The sequence below is a fragment of the Amblyomma mixtum genome, chromosome 7 (genome assembly GCF_055824585.1).
Source record: "Amblyomma mixtum isolate Tamu chromosome 7, ASM5582458v1, whole genome shotgun sequence".
Taxonomy (NCBI): Eukaryota; Metazoa; Arthropoda; class Arachnida; order Ixodida; family Ixodidae; genus Amblyomma; species Amblyomma mixtum.
Genome location: NC_143018.1, coordinates 37,344,598 through 37,370,279, shown reverse-complemented (window position 1 = coordinate 37,370,279; position 25,682 = coordinate 37,344,598). Strand labels below are relative to the sequence as shown.

Sequence of the window (25,682 nt, the reverse complement as noted above, 5' to 3'; positions counted from 1 at the left end):
CCAGCCAAAATAGTCATGGTGCATGCAGCTAAAGTATGAAGGCAATACAAATAAATCAAGCACAGGCAAGTACAATGCAAAGAAAACAGATGCCTACAAGTATTCCAAAGGGTACGGCAGGTAATGCTTATAAAACAGATGCTGGCAAGTACTTCAAGGAAACTGAGCCTAATTAACGAGCACAGGAGTGACATTCTCAGACCCCAAAGGAAAGGTAGAACTGATAGAGCTGTCAAAATTGATCAATAAGTGGAGAGGGCAGCTACTGTCAGAACTATTTCAAGGCAGGCATTGAAGAGAACCGGAGCTCAGGAAAACTGTGAAAGCACCGGGGTAGAAACTAGGCTTTGGCATACTAAGCAAGTGGATCACACTTATTTGTAGCTTTGATAAAATTGTTTACGTAGCTTAATAGTTTGTGGTTGTGTGGGCTAGGTGTATTACATCAAAGTGGATTCAGAAACAAATGTGAGTTAATGACATCCTAGCTTAAGTCAAGAAGAGGAGATGGAAATGGGTAGAACATGTAATGTATAGAACATATAACCTGTGGTCGCGTAGGATCTCAGTGGATTCCATGAGAAATGTATCGGGGGTGGCAGAGTCAGGCGGGCAGGTATGGTTGAGAATTTGTAATAAGCAGTACGAACAGGACTGACTTCTTTTTTTAAGATTATGAATCTGTACCAACACGCCCAACTCGCAGTCCTTCTTAAGACTAAGAAATTAGCAGGGAAGTGGTAGTTTCAGCTGGGACAGCATGGGGTTAATTGGAGCACATTGGGAGAGGCCTTTGTCCTGCACTGGGCGATGATGTTGAATAGCTAGCACCTAAGGCTAACATCTGTTTAACATTTACTGTTTTGTTAATTAAGCAGAAATGGAAATACTGTGCAGACAAGTATGTTAAATTGAATATTGTAGGTTATAGGTTCCTGTATATATAGCGTGATGGCCACAGTGTACCTGTGATCATCACGCAGTGTACCTGTGATTGTTCCCTTTTTCATTTTTCAATGCTCTTTTAACATTTGTTTTGCCTTCTTCACTGTTATATTTCAAATGTTCCTATTGTTTGTGATTTCGTATTTTTGCTCCCTCCTTATGTAATGCCCCACCTAGGGGTCCTTAAGGGAAAATAAATGATGATGATGATGATGTACAACTTGGGTTATTTAGGGTTTCTTCAAAAATGGGTGAGGCGTCATGCAAGTCGCTTCACCTTAACTGCAGCTGCAGCAGTCATAAGTAAAATGTATAAATCTGTTTATCGTGTGCAGTGTTGCAGTGCATTATTCGTGCACTTACTTGCAGGGCAATGGCAAGAGGTTTGGCTACAACTGGGGCTTGCGGCCAAGCCCAGACAACGTGACCATTGCCATCCCACTTCGTGAGCACGGTTGGCATGTGCTGGACGAAGACGGCCGCCCTTTGAGGCCAGCAACACGCGAGGAGTTCACGCTTGCACTGGACGACGTGGAGCGGCTTCTGCTTCGAGCCAAGTACCACTCTGACCAGATCGAGGGAGCGTGAGTGCTGTTGTTGGGCTTTGTGGGGCATGCTTTGATTTGTCTTGCCATGAAAGCTGTTAATGACATCTTAGTTGAAATCAAGAGGAAGAAATGGGCTTGGGCAGGGCATGTAATGCGAAGGCAGGATAACCGCTGGTCCTTAAGGGTAACGGAGTGGATTCCAAGAGAAAGCAAACGTAGCAGGGGACGGCAGAAAGTTAGGTGGGTGGATGAGATTAAGAAGTTTGCGGGGATACAGTGGCGGCAACTGGCAGAGGACAGGGTTAATTGGAGAGACATGGGAGAGGCCTTTGCCCTGCAGTGGGTGTAGTCAGGCTGATGATGATGATGATGATGATGAAAAGCTGTTCCACTTGGATAAGCCTTGCAGGCGGGCATACCAGGGAAGTCATTGGATCTTTAGTGTCTTAACTTGTGGAAACTGCAGGAAGACAGAAATTTTGGAAGTTAGTGAAATTTAGAGGCCTTAGAGGGTGGCATTGGAAATGTTTCAAAGATGGCCATTCAGGTGCACAAAAACTGATTTTCTGTTTAATCCTAAAGTGCTAGACACCAGATTTTTCATTGCAAATACATTACACATGCTGCACTAGGTCAGTCCATGTACTGGTTGTTTCGCACTAAGAGGGAACACGTGAGTGCTCGTGCATTGGGCGGGGCTGTGCATTGAAGCAAGCTGGCAGAAGGTGCAAAACATCACCTCTAGGGCCCTTTTTTCCTGTGCTACTTTGGTTCAATGTACGGCCGAGTCGGATGAATTGGTGCTGGAAAGAGCATGGTCACACGTTTGTGTGTTTTCCCCAAGTGTGAAACAACCTGTACATTCCAGCATGCAGTACTGCTGAGGGGAGATGAAAAACTTATAGAAGTGAAGAAAAGGCTACATTGATGAAAGATGCTTTGGGGCCTCTGTAACGAATTAATTGTGCCCTGAGCACTTTCATTTGCCGCTCATGCAGTGTGATTTAACCAAGTGGCATTACCGACTTTGTTTAGCCACTGACCAATGCCAGCTTACGTAGCAGTCTTATTTGGTGCTCGTTTGTGCATGTATTTCTCATGTTAGTGGGCCATATATGCATCACTGTGCATATATGCATAAAAATGGGTTGTGCTGACAGCTTTTGCTTGCTCTTTATGCATGGTAATCAGCTGGTGCACTGAGCAAACATAGTGATGTGAAACTGATCCTATGGTTTTGATTCTCAATGCATGCAGCTTGCACGATGTGGAGCTCCCCATCGCATCCAAGACATCAGGCACCTTGACAAAAATGACATCCGTCGAGATGTGCCAATGTCCCGTTGGGTATGCGGGTCTCTCTTGTGAGGTAAGGACTCACGTGTGCTTGAAGGTCTTGCCTGTGATAAGGAAAGAAAAGGTGATGAGCACTGCAGACTGAAAAGGACAAATCTTTACTATATTTGTTCCCATTTTTTTTTTAGTGGTGTATAGTGGTTACCCATTCATATGTCTGTAAAAGTAGTCATATTGATCTTTGTATTTGCCTTGCTTACTGCTTGTGCATTGGTTTGATATTTTGTGTTCTGATCTGTAATAGTAAAAGGCTTGGTGTTACCTTCCCTGGTTTTCGTGCCATTGCCGGTTTTATTTAAGCACCAAAATGAATTTCGTGTTACATGAAACACTCTTGAGATACCGAATAAATTCAGTTGACCTTGTTTATTGAAACTTGTTTAAACATCTTGCATCTTTATTCACATTATTATTCTTTAGACAGATCAGATTGCCACATGTTTCACTTTTGCTCATTTTCAGCTCTGTGCCCCTGGTTATCGTCGAGTAAACAACACAGTTCTTGGTGGACGCTGTGAAAAGTGCGACTGCAACAACCATGCGGACTCGTGTGATCCGTACACTGGAAAGTGTGATGTACGTTGACAGCAATATTTTACTCTTTCTTGTTTTCCTTTGCATGCTGCACTGTACATACTGCCTGCGTGAAAGCTGTGGTGAATGGTGTGCATGTAGCATAATATGCTGCTCTTTACTTAGTGCTGTATCTACTGTACTACCTAATGTGATCAGGCCACCTGTTATATTTGATGCACTGGGTACAATGTGTTTAGGGGTTAACCACCTCAGTCCTCTGCTATTAACGTGTGGCGAGTGGCTATGTCAGGTCAAGAATTAAAAAGGGTGTAGCTTGCAAGGAGCGTATCTAGTCAGTCGTAGTCACTGTGATATTGAGGGATTATAGGCTATTCCATAATCCTTTCTGTAGAGGATAATGACAATGCTTCCTTGACTGAGGGAGAAAATTAAGGCATTCTTTTTTTTTTTTTTTCTGCATTTAGCGTAATCACTTTTACTGTGCTTAGACTTGCACTGCATTCAGTAAACCATGAATATGAATCATTTAAGGCTGCTGTCTGCAGGCTGCATTTATTCTGAAAAATAAAAGAAAATTATAAGCAATTATACAGTTGCTTTCCACCCAAAAGATGGAGTTCGATCCCGGCCGCGGCGGTCGAATTTCGATGGAGGTGAAATTCTAGAGTCCCATGTACTGTGCGATGTCAGTGCACGTTAAAGAACTCCAGGCGGTCAAAATTTTCGGAGCCCTTCACTACAGCGTCCCTCATAGCCTGAGTCGCTTTGGGACGTTAAATCCCCATGAAGTATAAACCATAAACCAGCAGTTTTCAAATGAAACATGCTATACTAAATCTCGAATGTGTATAATAGGGACGCACGTTTCTTTTACTGTTGTGCTGCAATGCTCAGAAAAAAAATAAGGGTTCTTCTAAGGCTATATACTCACAAACACGAATCAAAATGAGTAACTGAGTTTAGCTGCTGAGAGCCAGCAAGCATGTCTGGGAATTTATTAGCCTAACTAAGATTTACGCTTGATTTTGCATGTAAATGGGAGTAAAGAAAATTAGAATGATACAATTCTTGTTTTATGACTTTCTGTCAATGTCAATGCAGGAGTGCCTACACAACACCACAGGTCCAAACTGTGGAGAATGCTTGCCAGGCTTCTACGGTAATGCACTCCTGGGTTTTCCTGATGACTGCAAGCCGTGCAGCTGTCCTCCCGGCACCAGCCTGGACGACCTGCCATCGGAGTGCCGAACGATTGTGACTCCAGCCGGGGAGAGCGATTACATCTGTCTGGATTGCCCACCAAACCATGCAGGCAACAAATGCGAAAGGTATTATTGTTGTGTTCCGGCATATTTTTCTCACGGAATACAGGCATTTAGTGTTTGGTTCAGTGCGTGAAGCTCAAGCATAGCCTGTACTTGCAATATGTGCGTGGGTGTCATTTCCAGCTTTGAAATGCACAGGGTATCATAGCAGTTGTGTTACCCATTTCACGAGAGCTAGTTGCATGGTCGGTTGTTTTGATCCTTTTCTCATTTGTACACAAATAATGTACAAGCAGCCTTATAATTTATAGACCTAGGAAAGGCAATGCTGGATGTGAAAGGCTGTTCCTGTTTACTAAAATGAGCCTTTTGTTGAAAATTAATTACTGAATGAAAATGTTTTCAGCTACACTATGGCTGTTCCTGCTGACACAGTTGATAATGTGGAAAGCTGTTAATTTTCCTTTTTTTTCTGTGAACACTCTTTGTGACATACTTGAAACTGTACGAAGCTTAGTGCGTTAGTCACGTACCTATAAAAAATTGTGAACTGTCTTAGCGGGTAAATTGAATTGTACCACAGCAAGGGCTGCGGCAGAAACGGTACTGCTCAAGTTTGGAGCTTTTTAAACAGCTGTGCTGCAGTGCTTTGTGATTGCTCTTCACCGCTTCCACCAAGAACTTGCCAAATTAGATTTTTGATTAATTGCGTGAAAAATGACAGTTTGGTCGGGTATTGTGCCGAGACCATGGACCACATTCTTTTCTGTATCCCCTGGCATAGCTTAGAAAGCTGGACGCTCTCTGCAATGTTGGTCTGTCTAGATGTCCAGCCAGCGGCTGAGAAAACAACTTTTGAATATTAACCCATTGGTAATTGGCTAATAAGGCTTTGAGGGCACTGCTTTGTTTTGTGAAGGTGCTATTGGCCTCGTGAGCCGTGGCTCTATGATTGCATGTGCCCTCCGGCTCTTCTCTTTCTTTCTGCTGCTGTTTTCGTTCAGTCTCCCTTCTCACAGCATCGCGCAATAGAGTGGATGCTTATTGGGCTAAATTGTTTGCCTTCCTTTTATTCATTCTCTCTATCCTGTGTGCAGGTGCGCTGACGGCTTTTACGGGAACCCCGCCATTGGCGAACCTTGCCGTCCGTGCCGCTGCGGTCCCAATGCTGACACGTCGGTCCCAGGCTACTGCGACCACCGCACTGGCCGCTGCCTGCGCTGCCAAGGGAACACGGGTGGCTGGAACTGCCTCGAATGCCTGGACGGCTACTTTGGAAACCCAGCCACTGGGGACTGCCGACGTGAGTGCTGGGGCCCTTTATCTGTGCTGACAGGTCCTGAAAGAAAAAATCCTCTAAGTGCCTGTGACGTCACTGTATAGTGAAATTTCTGTGCCTGTGACATCACTTTATGGTGAAATTTCTGTGCCTGTGACATCACTTTACGAGGAAATTTCTGTGCCTGTGACGTCAATTTATGGGGAAATTTCTGTGCCTGTGACGTCACTTTATGGGGAAATTTCTGTGCCTGTGACGTCACTTTACGGGGAAATTTCTGTGCCTGTGACGTCACTTTATGGGGAAATTTCTGTGCCTGTGACGTCACTTTACGGGGAAATTTCTGTGCCTGTGACGTCACTTTATGGGGAAATTTCTGTGCCTGTGACGTCACTTTATGGGGAAATTTCTGTGCCTGTGACGTCACTTTACGGGGAAATTTCTGTGCCTGTGACGTCACTTTATGGGGAAATTTCTGTGCCTGTGACGTCACTTTATGGGGAAATTTCTGTGCCTGTGACATCACTTTATGGGGAAATTTCTGGCAGTCACTATTTGCTCACAGTTGGCATTTCTTATTCGATCTTCTTGATGTAATTAAGTTGGTGAAGATGGCTGTCCTCAAGTGTCACATTGCTTTGTCTGAACTCTAACAGGATGACGTGTTTATTGGTGCCTCTTTGCCTCAACTCTGTTGTTTCAGCTTGTGACTGCAGCCTGACTGGCTCCATCAGCCAGGTGTGCAACAAGACGACTGGCCAGTGCCCCTGCAAGGCCAGTTTTTCGGGAAGGACCTGTGACAGGTGTCAGGTAAGCCTAACATGAGAGATGCTGGTACACCTAAGCTGGGAAGCTGCATTCGTGTTAGCAGGAGAGAGGTGTAGTCTGGCCAGTTGTGTAAGTTTTCTGTGTTTGTGCATCTGTGGGCAGGTCTGTAGCTAGCAAGGAGCTGTCACAGATTTAATTAAAGTTTCAGCTGTCCTGTAATGTCGTCGAACAATTTTCTTGTCAATTCCTTTACCAGGCCTTATACAGCTAGAGTTTCTGAATTTGTAAATATGCATACATTCTTGCATGTTATCCATAGCAAGCAGCCGTTGCAGCTTTTTTAACTTTGGCGGTACTGTAATGGTGCAAATGTGACCGGGAAAGTATTTTGTTAGGTTATTTAACAAGATTTGTATAGCTGAAGATGGAAAATTTTTCAATTGTCTCTCAAGGTTGCCCGATTTATTCTCATTAGAATGTATAAGAATCGTAGTGGTTTGGGCGAATTGATGAGACATGCTATGCAAAGAATGGTACGTCAGAAACTGACAAGGACAAGAGAAGGACACGCACAAAACCCAAGTACTTGCACGCAAATACCTACACCCATTTGACCAACACATTTCCCACTTCGAGTTATTGATCAATTTGCTTTCACCCTGCAAGTGCTCCTGGTTTGCTCAATTGGTAGAGCAACTGCTCCGATGAAGCGGTGGTCCCCGGTTCTAACTCCAGACCAGGACGAATTTTTCTTTAACCACGAAGTTTCTGAGAAAGCTGTATAGCTTTCCTTTGTAGCCGTATGGCTGCACTCGGGTGGATGTCAATGAGTAATTACTCCCTTATTACCCACACACAAGTACTTTTGTCGTCCTTGTCAGTTTCTGCCATGCCATTTTTTGGATAAGATAAATAACTTCAGGCACATTATTGCTGAGTAAGAGTAACAAAATTAGCAGTGCTATGTATGGTTCCAATATTATCACATGATCAAGAATTAGGCAGCCAATGTTAAACACCAGCTCTGAAAGCTACTTCAGATCTGATCTTTTCATTTCTCGTGCTTTTTGCTCTCGTTTGTCAGGATGGCTTTGGAGGCGTGGAGCGCGGCTGTGCTCCGTGTCGTTGCAACCTCCGAGGTTCCATCTCCGAACGCTGTGACCCGATCACGGGCAACTGCATCTGCCGGCCTGGAGTCTTTGGCACCCTGTGTGATGCCTGCCTCGAGGGGCACTATGGGTTTTCTATTCTTCCGGATGGTTGCAAATGTAAGTGAAAGCAAATGAGGAAAAATTCATTGATTGACTGATATTCTTGTTCATCCTGTGGAGAGATCGGCAGTTGTGCTTACAAGATTACTTTTAAGTCAGCGTAGCGGTTATAATTTTGATGTTCACGGTTTGAGTGGCTGCATCTTTGATGTAAGAGCTGATCTACTGACAGCTGCATTATATTTCAGAAAGCAGCACAGTTAACGGTTATGAATGCCTGTGTGAAGTACTAGAGGTTTGCTAAATTACGTGAAAAGAATTATAGTAGTTGCTTGTGTTTTATCAAAAAACAGCTTCTGTGGTGCAGTAAAGATGTCATTACACAATGCTGTTAGATTTTCTTAATTGTTTTAGATTTACATGGAGATCTGTGTATGTATGAAGTAGTTTAGCTCTACTTTTATGTTTTTTGAAAGAATGTGTAGTTTGCTTATTTAGTAGATTGAAGATATTCAGTCTTAGTATGAGCAAACAAGATTCAGTCAGTAAGAAAATGCAGCATTTTGGTTTTACTATCTAACCTAGAAATGTTAGTGCATATTGTAGCTTATTCTAGCTAGACAGTGTTTTCTATTGGAGATCAAAAGCAAGCATTCATGAGTAAATGGTTCCAAACAAACACTATAAAAAGAAGTTTCCTGTTATGTCTTGAAAAAGCATCCATTTTCAGCCCAGACAGTTTTTTTTTTTTTTTCATAATTGAAAAAATAGATCGACTGAAATGTCTTTCCATCGTGCGACTCGAACTGGTGTGGAATGTGCGGTGATAAGGCACATCACATTCTGTCCCAGGGTGTGGCTGTGACCCTCACGGATCCCTCACCCCTGATTGTGATGAAAACACAGGCCAGTGCCTGTGCAAGCCAAATGTTGTAGGCCGGACCTGTGACCGTTGCAAGGTAGGTACATTCTTAGATGGCTTTGCATTTTTTTTTTAAAGGGCAACTGAAGCGGTTTTAGAATTCGATGAGTTTAAGGTTGCCGAAGGTACGAAATGTGCTGGTAAAGCCTGCGAAATCGTTTTGCTCTAGCATTTGAAATGATGGCGTAATCGCCGAATAAAGTCGTCGTCGGCGTTCAGGCTTCTCTGAAGTGCACAGCGACAGGCAGAGGCCCCGATAATGACGTCACGTATGACGGCACTACGTTTCCAGTGAAGAAAGGGTTATTCCATGGAAGAAAACCGACGCCATCGAAGGTGAAGCTCACAATGCATTGTTTGGCACCATCTGACGACGCACAGCAGCATGCAGGCGTAAGCAGCGGACATCTGAAATTTCGGCAACAATGACGTCACTGTCGAGTTTCCTCGCACTCCTCCAGCGTGAGGAGAAGCCTAAACATCGTCGCGGTTTTAATCGATGATTGTCACCATTTTAAATGGTAGTGCAATAATACTTTGCATGGTTTATCTAGAAGCTTGATAGATTCGAATTCTTGAATAACCTCGAATTCTCAAAAAACCGTTTCAGCTTCCCTTTAAGCGTTAGCATTACTACTGTCACTTGCTCAAAATCTGTCCCTCTGGTGCTGTGTGATGGTGCCAGCGACCACCTAGCTGCCACCCATTACCAGCCAAACCACCAGCATCCTACAGAAGCTTCACCCACCAACGACCACCCACCTTCACTTTCCTGGGGACCCTACCCACCACCCATCTATTCACTTTCACCCTCCAGATGTCTCCACCTACGAGAAGACCATGCAGCTCTGGAATGAAAAGGCGACAGCAAAATCCTATTAACAGATGCAACGAAAAGGCGATCATTGTAGAAGCGAGACATACAAGCAGTAATGCCAACATAGATAGGTTGCACCACATCGTGTGATCGCCTGCACATTTGTTCCCCATTTTTTTGCCACTTTCTTCTTGTATTTTACTTTTTAATTTTGTCAACCATGGTTATATTGTGGCGAGTGAAGGCCGGCAAGCGTATCAAGGGGCCCCTCCAACATGCCTAACGCACTTTATTTCCTAGTGACCAAATTGGCCCATGATACGCACTGGCCTTCTATGATGCCCATGTATGTGTGCATTTGCAGCCTGGATACTGGAACCTGGCATCTCCCGGAGGCTGTGAGCCGTGCCACTGCAACGCCACTGGTTCTGTGAGTGCACAGTGCGACGACAGGACGGGGCAGTGTCCGTGCAAGCCTGGCATTGGAGGGGTGGCCTGCGATGTCTGTCTGCCAGGGTACTTCCGCTTCTCGCACCACGGCTGCAGAGGTGTGTGCAGTTCGCTGCCGGTATTGAATTTCTGCCTTGAAAAGAAAGGATACCTAGAGTAAAACGTGTACCTCTTACATCACATGAAAAGCAGACAGAGCATAAATGTATTAGTGGCAGAACAGTATATGCATGTTGGCTTTATTAGCACCTCAAATGACCTTTTTAGCCTTCAAAGTGAAAGTCAGCTTAAGCAGTATTGATTCTTCCTCAACTAATGTCCTCTGTTTAGTTGTTAGTGTTTCAGTTGTCCAGATAATTTTTTATTTAAAACTGACAGTACGTGGCTCAGCACATGCGGACTCGATCGATGCTATTTGTGAGGGAGAAACTGCATTCCATGAGATGAACTTGAGTTGGGCCATTTGGTACATTGTGTGAGCTAATTAAATGAACCCATCCCTCATGTAATGCTCGGAGAGGGCCTTTGTGGTACTAATAAGCAAAAGAGAAATAAATAAATACTCTATACAAACACCACTTGCTTGTTGCATCATACTGGGTGCCTGTCACTGGAAGATTGCAGTTGAAACCACTGAGAAGAAAAAGCTGAGTATTTAGGGATTTGTGCCTTGTCTGTTGTTCCAGTCCTTGTGGGCTAATAAGCTGACCTTCTATATTCACCATTACTTATGCAGCTTGTGAGCCATGCGAGGCTCCTGGTCATGTCTGTGATGAAGAGACCGGTCGCTGCATCTGTCCCAAGAACACTGGTGGCCCCCGCTGCAACCGGTGCAACACAGGGGCTTGGGGCTACCACCCAGTCGATGGCTGCAAGGTACCAATAACTGCTCCTTCCTAGTGCATGTTTAGTGAGCTTTCTTTGACCTATGAATTTCTTTCATGAGCTTCATTCTCTCAATGGCCAATGCTTCGGCTTGTTTTATGTATGGGGATGTGTGCAACGTGGCACCGATTTCACTTGAGAGATATTGCTTTGGACGCTTGTTCAGCAGCTCTTATTTGTAGCTTGCATTTTCATGTTGCACCTACTGCTGTCATTCGTAAACCGTCGAAACATTACAAAAACGGTTTGTGAAGAATGCCATGGGTATCCCTGAGACGATTACAGGGTTGCCCTGCATGCTTTGGGGACTAACAGATTTGGAGACTAGACGGCAGTTGGGGGAGCTTGTTTTTCTCTTCAACTGTTTACATGGACACATCGACTGTATGCATCTAGCATCTTTGATCAAGCTTTAGGTGCCTGCACGGTCTGTCCATGATTCCCAGGGTTGGTGCGACAAAGCCGTGTGTTTGATATGTCACAGTTCAGTCTAAGCCCCATTGCACGAGTGATGTATATGTATAACGCCATGGCATCATGTGGTCCTGATATATCTCATCGGGATTTGAACTCTTTCAGGTGAAACCTGCTGTACTCACTGGGTCTCTAACCTTTTGACTATTATAACTATCATCATGCCCATTGTTTTTATTGCTTTTTTGTTCTTATTATTACTCTTTTCTCTTGCACTGCTCTTGAATGCACCATTGTTAACCCCTCACAATGAATGAATGGATGAATAAATGAATGAATGAATGAGAGTGATTGACTGAGTGAGAGTGAGTGAGTGTGTGCCATAACTGCTGTGATTGTGCCAAACACGCATGGTCCGGAAGAGGTTTGAGAAGAAACAGCTACTGTTGCGACATAGGATTTTAGGTCAGACTTAACATCATGTTACCATCATTTATCGTCTGTCCGTTTCATGCTGTTTGTTCACTGTCCATTTCTGTTTACTTGCTTAGTGATTCCTGCTCTATTGTATCGTTATCCTTGCATGCAATCAGACATGTGCTCAGGCAGTTTGACCTTTTTTTATGTAACTTACAGATGTTTTGATGTCCCTTTGCCTAATTTACGAGTTCATACCTATGAGTAGTTTTTGATGTTACATCGTCTTGTCAATTTTTTACTTGTTAATTCGTAATCTTTGATTGGTCGTAATCTTTGATTGGTAGTTACAGTGGAACCTCGATTATACGACGTTCAGGGGACCGCGCGAAACCGTCGTATAATCCGGGTGTCGTATAATCGAAAATCAAGCGCGATATTTTTTAACGTCTGAACTTCATCGTCACCTTTTTTTTTTTTTTTTTCGGAACGCAAATGCAGTACATTTTTGCTGGCAGAGGGCTAGTCTTCAACAAACAAGATAAAATAGCCGTTGAGGCTGCCGTGAGCAGCGGGGCAGCAGCTCGCGCAGTTTTCTCGATAGGTGGAAAGATTAAGGCGCACCGGTTATCGACTGGCTAAAGTGTGCCTACCGTATTTACTCGATTCTAAGCACCCCCTTTTTTTCACGATCGCGATGTCCAAAGTGAGAGGGGTTTCGAAAAATCTAAACTGACCCCCCCCCCCCCCCCGGGCCCCTCTTTTCGCGGCGAAATTCGATGAAACGGGCGCGAGAAAAAACATTTTATTTAGGAAACATTCAAAAGAAAAATAGCTGCAGACAGTTCTTTTCCTTTTCATCCTTCTCTCAGTCACAACAACAACAACGCGCAGGCCGTGCCTCCTCGGGACTCCGACTGCACAGGCTCGACGAAAAAGAGAGCAAGTGCACTTGGCGGCCTCGGCAACGCTCTCTTCCGCGCAAAAAAGGGGTGCTTAGATTCGCAAGCAAAGTTTTTGTTTTTCAGAAATTTTTTTCCGAAAATAGGGGGGGTGCTTAGAATCGCAAAAATACGGTACATCCCGGCCTGCGTTTGCTGACGACCTTTTTTGACGGACGGTATGAGCCAGACGTCGTACGATGCGGGGTCCTTCTAAAATTTGCGTCGTATAACCGAGGTTTTTAATGCATTGTCTCTATGGGGGTTTTGCCGGGACCGCACCAATTCGTCGTAAAATGCGGGTCGTCGCATGACCGGGGGACGTATAATCGAGGTTCCACTGTAATTTCACTGATCTTGTCAGAACATGCATACATTTAAAGTATACATATTTTAGTCCATCTTGTGGCACTCATCATATTGTTTGTTTGCTACTTCTGTTCCCATTGATATTTTCATTTTATAACTGTTGGTTAGAGGCCACTACAAGTCCATGGCATCAAGACTCTTCTCGATGGGTGATTATGTGATAGCCTTATCGAGAAATTTCCAAACTGACGAACTAGTGGCAGAAATTCATCAGCAGATGTGCTGAAAGCTGGTGACAATTCAATGGTATCCATACTTTATGAGGAACGTATAGTGCTGTGTCTTGTGCAAAGATGTGTGCATTCCACGTGATGTGTACTCGCATCTGTTCGCAGCTGTGCAACTGCAACAAGCTCGGATCGCTGAGTCCCAACTGCGATGAGAACACGGGCCAGTGCCAGTGCCTGGAGGGCTTCGAGGGCCAGCACTGCGACCACTGCCGACCAGGCTACTACAACTTCCCCAACTGCAAGCGCTGTGACTGCCACCCGGCTGGCACTGACCCAGCTGCCTGCCACTTGGGCATCTGCCAATGCGATGAGCGGGGCCAGTGCCCCTGCAAGGTCAGTGCCAGTTAGTGCCAGTGCTGGTTGTTATGTTTTAGTAAAAGTTTATTGACGTTACATACTACAAGCCAGAGCGGCCATGGCGAGTTCCCGCGCTCTTTCTCTGCCCGGTTCCCCCAGTGTCCAAGCCCTGGACTGGACACCCACACAGATACTGCACAGCACACGTAGGGGGCGCTAGCTACTGGTTTAAAAATGTCATACATAACACTGGTAGCAGCAGTTTTGATGGCAGGAGACTTGGCAGTAGTACCAACAGTAGTACTATCAACAGTAGTTCTATCAACAGTAGTTCTATCAACAGTAGTTCTATCAACAGTAGTGCCAACAGTAGTTCTGATAGCAGTATGGTACTGATGGAAATCTTTATTGCAGTAGTGCTGAAAGGACAGTCCGTCAGAGCTCGTTTGATAACAGTGTACTGGCAGCAGTTCTAATGGCTGCGTACCAGAAGGACTTCTGGTCATTGTACAGACAGCAGTTCTGGTAGCATAAGTGTTCACAGAAGGTTTGTAAAAGCTCTGATCATGGTACTGATAACAGTGTAATGACAGCTCTAATTGTGGTATTGATAACAGTGTAATGGCGGCAGTTTCGGAGACAGGCGTACTGGCAGGAGTACAAAAAAAAGTTCTGGTCGCTGTGCCAATAACGGTATATGCATTATACAGATAGCAACTAATGGTGAAAGGAGGGATAAGAGTTCTAATCAAAGTACTGATATCAATCGGAATGTCGACATTGACAGCAATAGTGGTAGGAACAGGAATAATAAGCTGTAATGGGAATGCTGATAGTTTTGCACTGAAAGCACTACTGATGTCATCACGATTTATGTCATATATGGTGCACTTAAAATAAGTCATCATTTTTTAGTGAAAGCAGTAATGTTGCGTGTAAGTATACTATTTGAATGATACACCATGCTCATTGCTGATATATGTTTGTTCTCAAAAAGGTCATTTACTGCACATATTAAAAATGGTGCTGAATAGACGAAGTAAAACTGTGAGTTTATCTGGCACGTTAAATTTTGTTCAGCTATTATTCGTTTCAGTGCTTTAGTAAAGTGCTGCTGTCAGTCTCTGAGGTCTCACTGTAGATTTCTTACACTGTTTTAATTGTGTGCAGGTGAATGTCGAAGGGCGCCACTGTGACCGCTGCAAAGACAGGACCTTCTCACTGCTGGAAAGCAACCCTCGTGGCTGCACGGAGTGTTTCATGTTCGGACGTACCGAGCACTGCACACAGGCCAACCGTGTCTGGGGGCTGGTAAGGATGCATTCAGGACACATACAAATGCTGTTGCACAAACCAGGGTCTGTGCGTGGCTTTGTTATCAATAAAAACTGAAGAACAATTTGTCAGGGTGTAAGGTGATTTTGTTATCATTAAGAACTGTTTAAAATCGTGTGACAATTGCTTCAAATCTAGAAGCCACCATTGCAACATCGTTTGAAGCTATTTCATTGCATGCACCTTGCCTTTTCTTGATGCTTTTAAACTCGCTATTTTGTTAGAAAAAAAAGAAAAAAAAACAGCAGAAAAACTTATGTTCACAAGAAGTAGACAGAAGGCAGCGGAAAAATGCAGATAGAACGCGAAATCCTAGAAGCATTGAAAATCAAGAAGTTAGGCACTGAATGCATCAGCGACAGCTCAGTCCGGTTTATTGCAAGAGAATACAATTTCATTAATGGGGCATAGCTTTTCACGTGCAAGATATCAGCACCTGCACTATCAAATGTATTTTTTTGTTGTTTTTTGTCAGTGTTGGTGCTTACGCAAATGTGTGCCCAGATTTGTTGGGAGAATTTTCACCGAGTAAAATGCAGTAACCATGCACCAGTTGGCCCAACAAGCTGCGCTTTTTCATCACTATTTTATGTAACTGAGCACAAACAGACTAACAAACAAGCAAATGAGACACAGTGCAAGGAATTGAAAGTTCAGTGAACAAAATATGAACCTCTTAGGAACCAAATAGGCTGCATTAAAAACCAGTAAGTTTTGGCTGTGTTCAATAGTGTTCTCAAGTCTTCCAAATATTTTAATTTTGACAGGGTGGGATGGAAAAGTGGTTTTTAATCCAAATTAGAGGAGCAGTTGAATGTGCATCCCAGTTTTGATTTTGATTTCGATTTGTAGTTGCTACAAACAATTTAGGTGGAAAGGTTTTCATTACATGGGAGAAATGTTAATGATGATATTGATTTCAGATTGGGACACCACCGAGAGACATAACTGCTACACCAGGTGAACCAGAGTTGGACCGTGTGCACCGGTACAAAGTAATTCCTGGCACCCATCCCGGTTCAACCCTTCTGCGGCTGCCATACGTCTTGGACCAGCCGCTTTACTGGTCTCTACCTGAGCAGTTCCTCGGGGACAAGGTGAGTGAACTGCCAAGTTTTTTTCTTTATCAAAGCACACCGTCTTGATAGTGAGAACTGGTACTGCGAAATCTTATTTTGGACTCATTCATCTAATTAAAACTTGTTACTTATTCGAGCTGAAGCTTTGTTCCCAGCATCATGTACATTAAAAAAGTTCTGCTTAATTTGAAATCCAGATAACCAGAGCAAATTATAATTCCTGTTCAATTTCGAATTTATCGAGAGTTGATTGTATTGCACTGTTGGCAAACGCTCTTTGTGCCTCTGCTCTGAAGCTTAGAAACTGCTAAGTAAGAGGTAGATGGCACTCTTGGTGCTTTGGTGTTCAAGAAGGAAGTGAATTGCTTTATTATTTGTAAAAGCATTTGCATATGCAGGCACTTTCTATGGAAACCATAATTGTTCATTTATTTCAGAAATTGAATTAGCTTTCACTGATTTCACTACTTTCTTTTATGGAAGCCTCAAATGTCTGCAGAGGAAAGAAAGACATTACAAGTCGGATCTTACTAATTCGAACTTGAATGGAACCGAAATTTGTTTTGCGTTACGTGGTATTCGAACTAAATGGAGCCCGATTGAAATGAGGTGTTGGTGCACTTTGTTCCATGGTTAACCACATTTATTGTGCAGGTAAATTTCAGCTGAGAAATCTATGCCCTAGCGATGAGAACAGCTGTTTTTATGGCACATATGTGGCGGTTGGACTGTTAATGGTAATGTACCGTACTCATGTGTGAAGACTTCAAAAGACAACAATGTTTTATTGTGGTGACCTTCACGATTGCTTAGTTCTGCCGCAGCATTCTGTGGAGGATCTTTAATCGAAAGGAAGATATCAAAGGACACTGACATAAATACTGCACCGAGAACTACTGTTGTGGAAGCATTCCTCTTCCAGAACACTGATGTTTGATTTGGGGAATTTTTTCTTCTGCAGGGAATTTTGGGAGTAAAATTTGTTGAGAGAATTTTCGTCGGTTATCAGGAGGTTTAAGAACTAAAAATTTTTTGGTTTTTTCTAAATTACTGTAGAGGAAGAGGTCTAGAAATAGGGATTTTTATGTCTAATTGAGGGAATTTTCGATTATTGCTTGGAAAATTACTATTCCAGAAGAGCTGTTGATCCCAAAGCTTGTTCAGGAGCTTTATGTAACATGCATGCATAATTTACTGCCTTGTGCCCTTGTGAAGTTGTGAGCTGCTAGCTTCTGATCTTCAATTTTTCATAATTTTGTGCATTTTTTGTTTGACTAGGTACTCGCCTACAACGGGAAGCTGAAGTTCAGAGTGGAGAGCGACGCTCGGGATGTTTTTCCTGAAGCCATGTTGCGTCAGTACCCGCTTGTGTTCCTGCAAGGAAACCACCGCATTCTTTTGGGCTTCCAGCCAAGAGAACTTTCTCCGAACGGATTTTATGTGGTTCCCATACATGAGGTACGGTGCCTTCTTTCTTGCTGTAAGTGGTCTTGTTCGTAGGTGGTCTTGGGGGTTCTCCGCTACACTCATGTGACTACGACTGAGCCCCACAGTTATCTGTAGAAACAGGAATAACAAAGGGATTGTAGCTTGCAGCTACAATCACTCGACACGCTGTGCCTGGGTAGTTTGAGGATATGTTTTTAAATGCATGGCTTTCGTGAAACGGTTGTCATTGATATCATGCTGTTGATACTAGAAATCTGATGCAGTAAGAAATTTTTGTTCGTGGAATAAGCAGTGCAGTTGTGTGAAAGAAAACTAGTCAGTGTAGTTGTGTGAAAGAAAATTGTCAAATTTCTGTTTGACCCAGTTCCTACTTTGAGTCATAAGAGGAAAGCACAAAATCGATATGGAACACAGAAATAATACTGAAGACAGGACGGGCACTGTCTTCTAATAAAAATTGTGCGTCTAATTAATGTACTGAGCAGTGAGCCAGGCCTTTGCTAATCAAGCCAGGTTCCTTACACTTTCCCCCCTTAATATTCTGTTTACACTGAAGATCGTATGCTTAAATTTTCACTTAGTGTAAGATGGAAACAATAAAACACATCGTATGTTGTCAGGATGCTTGGTACCAAGTGGACAATCCCCAAGTGCCTGTGACTCGGGCCATGCTGATGGTTGCCCTGCAGAACGTCCAAAAAATTCTTATCAGAGCCAATGATGGTCCTGATGTCAAGTTTGCCAGGTGTGTGTGGGAACTAGTTCTGTGTTCAGTTTCATTTATAATGTATCTTTTAAATAAGGTGGGCTTTGACAAATACAGACACATTATTGTATATGAAATAGTAATGTGGCACTTTTTGTTGGCTACAAGCAGTGCTTGCTTACTTGGGCTTCTAGTGCGTGCTATGATTTATACCTTAATCTGTGGGAATGAAAAATTGGTTTGTGTGGCAGCCACTAAACCAAAACTGATTTTTTGAAACTGTTGGTTTAGTTGAACAGGATAAAATCCGGCAGCTGCTTAAAATAAAATTATGGTTTATGCCCTTGATAATTTGTAAAAAATTGCCATGAATTGCTTAGATCTTGAAACTTTATTCTTTGTAAACATTAGTGTAAACTGAATTTCTGCTTCCTAATTTGCGAGATTTTGTTTACTTTAAAATGCAACAAAACTCTTACGAATCAATTTAATTGATCACTAATGGTTCTCTTGTGTTTGAGATTGGAAAGTATTGTGGCACCAAGTTAAAGCTCCCTCTTAAAACGTTACTGCATTAATTGCAATTTCAGGTATGTTGTGTACTTCTGTAGGCAACAGTATGGTCATGATCAACTACCTTGGTTTTGTGTTTTCTCGTTTTCATGGAAAGTATAGTGTGCCTTATCTTAAAATGGTGCCAAAAGAAAATTATGAATAAATATAATTTTAAATACCTTGTTTCAGTCTTCTGTTTCAGAAGCTTTTTATAGAGGTACAGCAAAGGTGTGAAATTTTTTTAAGATGATGCTGCTCATGACCATAGAAGGCTGGTGATTTAGATGCTTTCTTGAATTAAAGAGCTTCATATCTAATAAAATGCCTCTGTTGCATCCCCAGCTTGAAGGATGTGTCATTGGAGATTGCTGAGCCACTAGACCGTGATGAAGTGTCTCCTTACATTGCCTACGGTGTCGAGCAAGGAAGGTGTCCCATACAGTACACTGGATCTTCTTGCCAGGTAAAGCAGTTTAGTTGGTACATTCAACTAATTTCAATTCAAGGGCTGTTCAGTGATGGATGGAGGACAAAAGTTGCTAGAAGGACATTGACATATTCATTAACTTCAATGGTTTTTGGTAGGCAGTGAGCAATTTCTAGCACGGGTGTTCTTAAGACATGAAAAAGCTGTAATTGTTAAACTTGCTCAGGTGTTTGAAAAACAGCTGACTGATGACAGCATAACTCACAGTAAAGAAAAGCTCAAATGACCTGCTCAAATATCTCACATGACATCGCTTTTTCTCCTATCTTTGATTTTTTTTTGTTGTCGCAGTGTACTTTCGTTCCTTCGTTGCCATTACGTTTTGTTTTTGCCGTATGTCCGGCATTCATGCTACTAATAAGTATCTTGTATCCTATGTATAATTTCGCCTATAAGTACATTAGTTTCTTTTACTTAATCTCTTGTATCTCATGTTGTATTAATTAGTTTCTTTTGTACATTTGTCATTCTTTGCCCCCCTTACTCAATGCCCTTCTGGGCCCTGTAAGGTATTGTGAATAAATAAATAAATAAAAATTAGAGGCAGTTGAGGAGTAACCAATAGCATCAAACATGACAGCAGCCAAAACATAATTTGCACTATCCACCACAAACTGACATTCAACTTAAGCTTTCTCATAAAGGTGGCCTGGAGAAAAGCAGAGGCTCTTTCATTGCAACTCTTGTGATAAGAAGCTGATTTGCTGACTGCCAGTGCAAACATCGTAGTATTGAATGGTATCATTTGCACTTCGGCTTGTAAATAGCTTTTCAATCAGTCGCAATTCTAGGCTGGCTAGAATTACTTTTTTGTGCCACCTATACTGTTCTAGCCCATTTTAAATCCTGTTTAACATACAGCTTAATTGTCTAAATCAATCAGATTTTTTACTTGCTAAGAAAAAACTTGTGCCTCTCGCAGGACCCAGCTGAAGGGTACTACCGCAAGTTCAAACCCAATTATCTCAACAGCCGAGACATTCTCGACCTAGTCGGCTGGGCCGAACCCTGTGACTGCAACAACCGTACCAGGACATGCCACAAGGAAACTGGAGTCTGCATTGTAAGTTTAGCGTCCTAGATGACTCAGTTCATTGTCATTTCTTCACTGTAATCCAACTATCTGGATTTGGTGGTAGTCTATATAGGTTGTTTTTCCATTTTCCTCCTATGTTGGTCTTCTTTTTGCCTTGTCCTGTCTTTTAGGCAAGACTTCTTTTGTGACAGTACATATGTTATGTTAACTGCCTGTCTCTTCCCCTTCATTCCTGCTTGATCCGGATGTTTTTTTGCAGTGTCAGTTTAATACATCACTTTATCAATTAACCTGCTCGTTATCCAGCTCGTGCTTTTTTCTTTTTTTGTTAAGAGTAGAATAGGAGTGGTCCAGCTGGTGTTCTGAGCCTGATATGAAGTCAGTAATCATCATGCATGATGACTTTCACTTAATTGTGATTGTAATCTTAACCTCTTCTTTAAGCTGAAAAACTAATGTGTCAGTTTGCTGTACATAGTAGTAATAGTTCTACTAGTAGCGAAAGCTGCTTGATGGTGTGACTGAAGCAATTAATATTGTTAGCTAATAGCTATCATATACATAGCTTTGCAAGCCAGTCACCTGCCAATACACCCTCATGCCGTTGCACTACAGTGGTCCTTTTAATTGATTGATACTGCTGTGTCATATCTTTATGTTTGGATAACTTTCTCCTGTGCAGAACTGTGGTGGCAACACTGTTGGCGACCACTGTGAACGCTGTGCGGAAGGGTTCTTTGGTACGCCTTCACGTGGGCCGTGCCTGCCCTGTGCCTGTCCTCTGCCCACCAACAGGTAGGGCCACAGTCTTGTGATGTAGAGATTCTTGCACCTTACGTACCTTGCCGGGAGAAATGAAAACCAGCCATGGTGAAACAGCTGTTGACAGTAGTTATTAATGGGTTACTACTTTGCCAGTAGATATTATGTTTGCCATATAGTGAGAGTCTAGCTGTTTCTTAGAAAAATATTTACGATCATACTGCAGATTACAAGCATCATTTGTTAAAACACCTGCATGATTGGCCACTCTATTTTTCCTCAGTGTGACCCATATTGTACAACTGACAGGCACATTTATTTCATTAGGAGTTTCGTCTAGTGAGATAAAATACCCAAGTGAACTCTTTGCTAGCCGTCACACTGGCTCAGTGGTTATGGTGCTTGGCTGCTGACCTGAAAGACGTGGGTACGATCCCCACTGCGGTGGTCACATTTCTATAGAGGCAAAATGCTGGAGGCCCACATACTTTGCAGTGTCAGTGCACGTTAAAGAACCCCAGGTGGTTTAATAGACCCTTTAGAAAATTCAGCGCCATCTGGTGTGTGGTGCGCAAACCGCGGTACCTCCGCCATTACTTGGGCTATGCGCTCGGGCCAGATTGAAAAGTACGGCGCCCGGCGAAGCCACAACAAGCTCAATTTTCTTGTTTCTGTGTCCTAGCAATGTTCCTTGAGATTGGATCTCTGCACCAAGCTATAGTCGCGATGCCGGCATGCTGCTGTGTGCCTTTCTGCAGCCAGCGCGGCGAAGAGACGCGCACGGAAACAAGCTGTGTTTCCAGAGCACAGAGCGCACGGAGTAGCTGCATGCTTCTTTCTTCTCGTCCGTGACCTGTTCGTTTTCACATTAAAATAAATGATATAAGTATTGAAAGAGCAGCGAAACGTTCCTTCTACCATGTAGCCACTCCGCTGTATAGTGAGCACAAAAATAAAGGTGCCACCTTCGGCGCACTCGAGGACATGCATTCCGATGCTGGCGACTGTTTCGGCGCGTCACAAAATCAAAACGTAGCTCAAACGCGCTTGTTTTGGATTTTCAAGCATCCACGTCCATTCATAGAGAGTTCCGTGTGCGCGAAAAAGAGCACGACGATGCGGCGCGGCGAGGAGCGCCGTCGTTCTCTCCGTTGCGAGCATGCAGCAAACGACGGCGACATAGGCGGAGTGCAGCAGCAGCAGCTTTGTGTTTTCGTTCGGTCAGGGCCTATGCACTCTGGCTAAGGCAGGAGACACATGTCCGGCAACACGCTCCGGTCGCTGCTTCCGAACTGCCACACCACAGCAAGCAGGGACACACGCAGCGGCAAGCACTGCTGCGCCGCTCTGCCCAAGCTCCGCCCACAACCGGTGTCACACTTCGCCGCAGCGCAGCAGTGCCTGAGCGCTGCTTGGCTTGGTGTACAAATATTGCAAGAAAAAACGGCATCGCCTTGTTATCAGAAAGACTGCCAGCTATACTCGAGCGGCGACAAAGCATGCCAGCTGATGTTGCGAGCTTTCGGCAACGGCACCGCTCGCGGGCGCTCCGGGCGAAGGTCTCTGCGGCTTCGCATCGAAGCGGCAGGGGCCGGCGCTTCGGAAGTCGCCTGCGCTATGATTGAAGGCCTATTCTTCACTCCGCTTTGCTGTCAACAGCATCATCTCACAATGAAATAATAGTATGGTCAATTTCTACGGCGCCTTCAGCAGCGGAGCTAGCGGGAGCCAGTCGAGCCGGACCCCGGCGTCGGGCCAGCGGCAGCTTCGAGGCGGTTCTCGCAACAAATTCGCTCGTACCACAGTTGTCACTTTTACCAGCAACTCGGTATTGACCAATGACCCAGAAAAATGATATATTTTCTCATTTCCCTATCCTAGGGTTTATTATTTACGTCGAGAACACTTATTAGCCATTAGCTCGTTTTTATGACGCCGGCAGACGGGATCCAGGCTGGCCGGCCGGCAGGCTCGGCTTACTTCACGTTCGCACAAGAAAATACAAAACAGCCATGCTACCAGAAAGGATGCTTGCTAGATTCTAGCAACGACAGCATGCCTGTGCTAGAGTGGAGCTTTCGGCAACGACACCGCCTGCGGCAACGCCGGGCGACGAACTGCGCGCTGGTCCCCGACTGCCCTAGTCGTCGCTAGGCCTAGATGGTGAACAACTACAACGCGACTGATTTCGCACCGACGGCTAGCGCACCGGCACTGCTGATCGAGCGCCCGTATCCGGATCCACACGCATTTCGCCCTGCAGTGCGCCTGCTCGTAATCGAGTCGGGTCCAAGTGTTGTTAGCCCTCCTTTATCGACAGTAGATTCGACCTGCAGGGTGACACGGCAACGCGCGCACTGTCGACGGATCGCAGTGATACCGGCTTGTAGCTTCGCTGAGAGGTGCGGCCGGACGATAGGAGTCCAAAAACCTTTCCGAAAATCCGCCCGGAATGACAGTCAGGTCCCTCGACCACTGCAAATTTTCCACCTGTCAACGGATCGCAGTAATACCGGCTTGTAGCTTCGCTGAGACGTGCGGCCGGACAATAGGAGTCCAAAAGCCTTTCCGAAAATCCGCCCGGGATGACAGTCAGGTCCCTCGACCACTGCAAATTTTCCGCCATCGCTTTCACAAACGCAACCAGACATGCCACAAGGTGGAAACTAGTGCAAAGGCTGTGCAGAGCGCTCTAGCTGCGCGTCTTCCAGCCAAAGGTGCCCAAAATATGGCGCCCGGCGCCGACGAAAGTTGCTGATGATGATGCCGGCCGAGTTGCCAGACTGAATTTTCTAAAGGGTCTATTATCCAGAGCCTTCCACTTCAGCATCCCTCATAGCCTGAGTCGCTTTTGGATCTTAAACCCCATAAAACCTAAAACAGTCAGCTTTTCATTAAAATAAAGTACATATTTATACTTGTTTAGCACCCTATAATATTTTCTTACTAGATGATTTAGGCCGTGCCTTAATTAAGAACCTTTTTCAATTCATATAGGCTGTAAAGAACTTTGCATGTTGTAAAAATGCTACTTTTTTTTTTTTGCTTCTATGTATTCTGCTTTCTTGTTCATTACAATCTGTCACTTTTTTTTTCTTTTTCTTTTTGCCTTCATGTATATATCTCCCAAAAATTAATTTGAACAGCTCATAACAGTCTATAAATAGGCTAAAAGCTCTGTGTAGTGATTTTAATTGACAGTTTGGAGGCTGTCTATTAAAACTTTTGTTTAGGAACTTCTACACAAAGATTGGCAAACAGAAATAAATGAAGTAAAGACCACCGCACAGGAACAAAAGTAAGGGGGATTTTTAACTATGTAATTCTTTGGATTGATGCTCCATGAGGAGGTACTTCCCATTTTCACCTCCAGTAAAGTGCTTAGAGGCTGTGTTCTTGTGGAAATCAGTTTCAGCAGCACCTGTCAGACTCATGGGCCGGACTACATCTGCACCGATTGCCAGGAGGGCTACACTGGAAGGCGTTGTGAGAGGTAATGTGTGACTTTTATTTTTACAAAATGCAGTGGCTTTTCCTTTTGCATGCAGCTTCCTGTTCTTACACCATTTTAGTATGTTCTCCTGATTGCTTGGAAGTGTCATTATCATTAGTGGTGCGCAAAATACATTCGCTGACCAATTTTTCAGGCTTAGAGGGACGTGAAAACTATTTCATGCAAAACGGAATTTGCTTATGTTTGTCTAAAGAGTATGTGTAAACCATTAACGCCAATTTTTGCTGGATGTAATGAAACGTATGACACCATAGTAAAACCTGACGGAGCCACCATGCATTAATCTGCTCTTGTGATACCCTCCTCCGAACATGGTAACCACCTTCCTTTCTGTTCCCATGGCAGCCACTCTCCCGGTGTGAGGTGGTTCCCATGGTAACCATATTCCAGTTGCACGTTCCTTCTTTCTCGCCCTGCTCTCATTCCACGCTAATCCTTCTCTTCCTCCTTCTACGGTAACAATCCTCCAGGTCATTCTCGTCGCAACCACTTTCCAGTTGCGCAGTTCCCCGCTCTCGCCGTACCCTCCTCTTTTCACAGTATAGTTACCATCCTCTGCTTCCACCAGCTACTACTACTACTACGACCACGACGACGCTAAACCCAGGAAACAGACCTTTAACAGCTGTCGCTGTAAAAAAAAAAGGAAGAAAGCTCACAACCTTTTTTTTGCCCGGTGTTAATTTGTTGTGCACATTACACATTCTTGAATGGCTTGTCCCATGTCCACCCATGTAGTGTGTACTGAAATTAGTTGAGATGATGGCCATCTGAACTGATTGTTTGTTTTCTGCAGGTGTGCAGATGGTTTCTTTGGGAACCCACTGGTGGATGGAGGTCGGTGTGAGAGGTGCGAGTGCAACCCGTACGGGTCACAAGGTCACCGGTGTGACCACCTGACCGGGGCATGCCACTGCTTACCTGGCATCACGGGTCGCGACTGCTCTGTGTGCCAGCCAAGGCACATCCTGACCGAATATGGCTGCAAATGTAAGTTCTGTTCAAAGCCAGCTTGTAAGTAACAGCAACCCTCTGTATAAGTGCAATTATGCCTTCTCAGTGAGAAAGTTTGATTTATCATGGTGGAGTAGCTTTGGTGTCTATGATG

General features: G+C 44.0%; 1 protein-coding gene across 2 annotated transcripts in view; it reads left to right on the top strand.

Moving 5' to 3' along the window:
* The window catches only part of wb (wing blister), a 148,764-nt gene that overhangs the window by 77,521 nt on the left and 45,561 nt on the right, over positions 1 to 25,682 (top strand). For both annotated transcript variants that reach the window (XM_089552264.1, XM_089552263.1), the window contains exons 15-34: positions 1,315 to 1,529; positions 2,751 to 2,862; positions 3,312 to 3,425; positions 4,488 to 4,714; positions 5,749 to 5,954; positions 6,634 to 6,740; positions 7,783 to 7,966; positions 8,762 to 8,868; positions 10,013 to 10,196; positions 10,835 to 10,974; positions 13,460 to 13,687; positions 14,822 to 14,962; positions 15,910 to 16,083; positions 17,344 to 17,523; positions 18,135 to 18,259; positions 19,118 to 19,238; positions 20,185 to 20,325; positions 20,981 to 21,093; positions 24,470 to 24,553; positions 25,371 to 25,564. In XM_089552264.1, the coding sequence (XP_089408390.1) occupies positions 1,315 to 1,529; positions 2,751 to 2,862; positions 3,312 to 3,425; positions 4,488 to 4,714; positions 5,749 to 5,954; positions 6,634 to 6,740; positions 7,783 to 7,966; positions 8,762 to 8,868; positions 10,013 to 10,196; positions 10,835 to 10,974; positions 13,460 to 13,687; positions 14,822 to 14,962; positions 15,910 to 16,083; positions 17,344 to 17,523; positions 18,135 to 18,259; positions 19,118 to 19,238; positions 20,185 to 20,325; positions 20,981 to 21,093; positions 24,470 to 24,553; positions 25,371 to 25,564 (3,097 nt within the window). The remainder of the gene's footprint in view (positions 1 to 1,314; positions 1,530 to 2,750; positions 2,863 to 3,311; positions 3,426 to 4,487; positions 4,715 to 5,748; positions 5,955 to 6,633; positions 6,741 to 7,782; positions 7,967 to 8,761; positions 8,869 to 10,012; positions 10,197 to 10,834; positions 10,975 to 13,459; positions 13,688 to 14,821; positions 14,963 to 15,909; positions 16,084 to 17,343; positions 17,524 to 18,134; positions 18,260 to 19,117; positions 19,239 to 20,184; positions 20,326 to 20,980; positions 21,094 to 24,469; positions 24,554 to 25,370; positions 25,565 to 25,682) is intronic.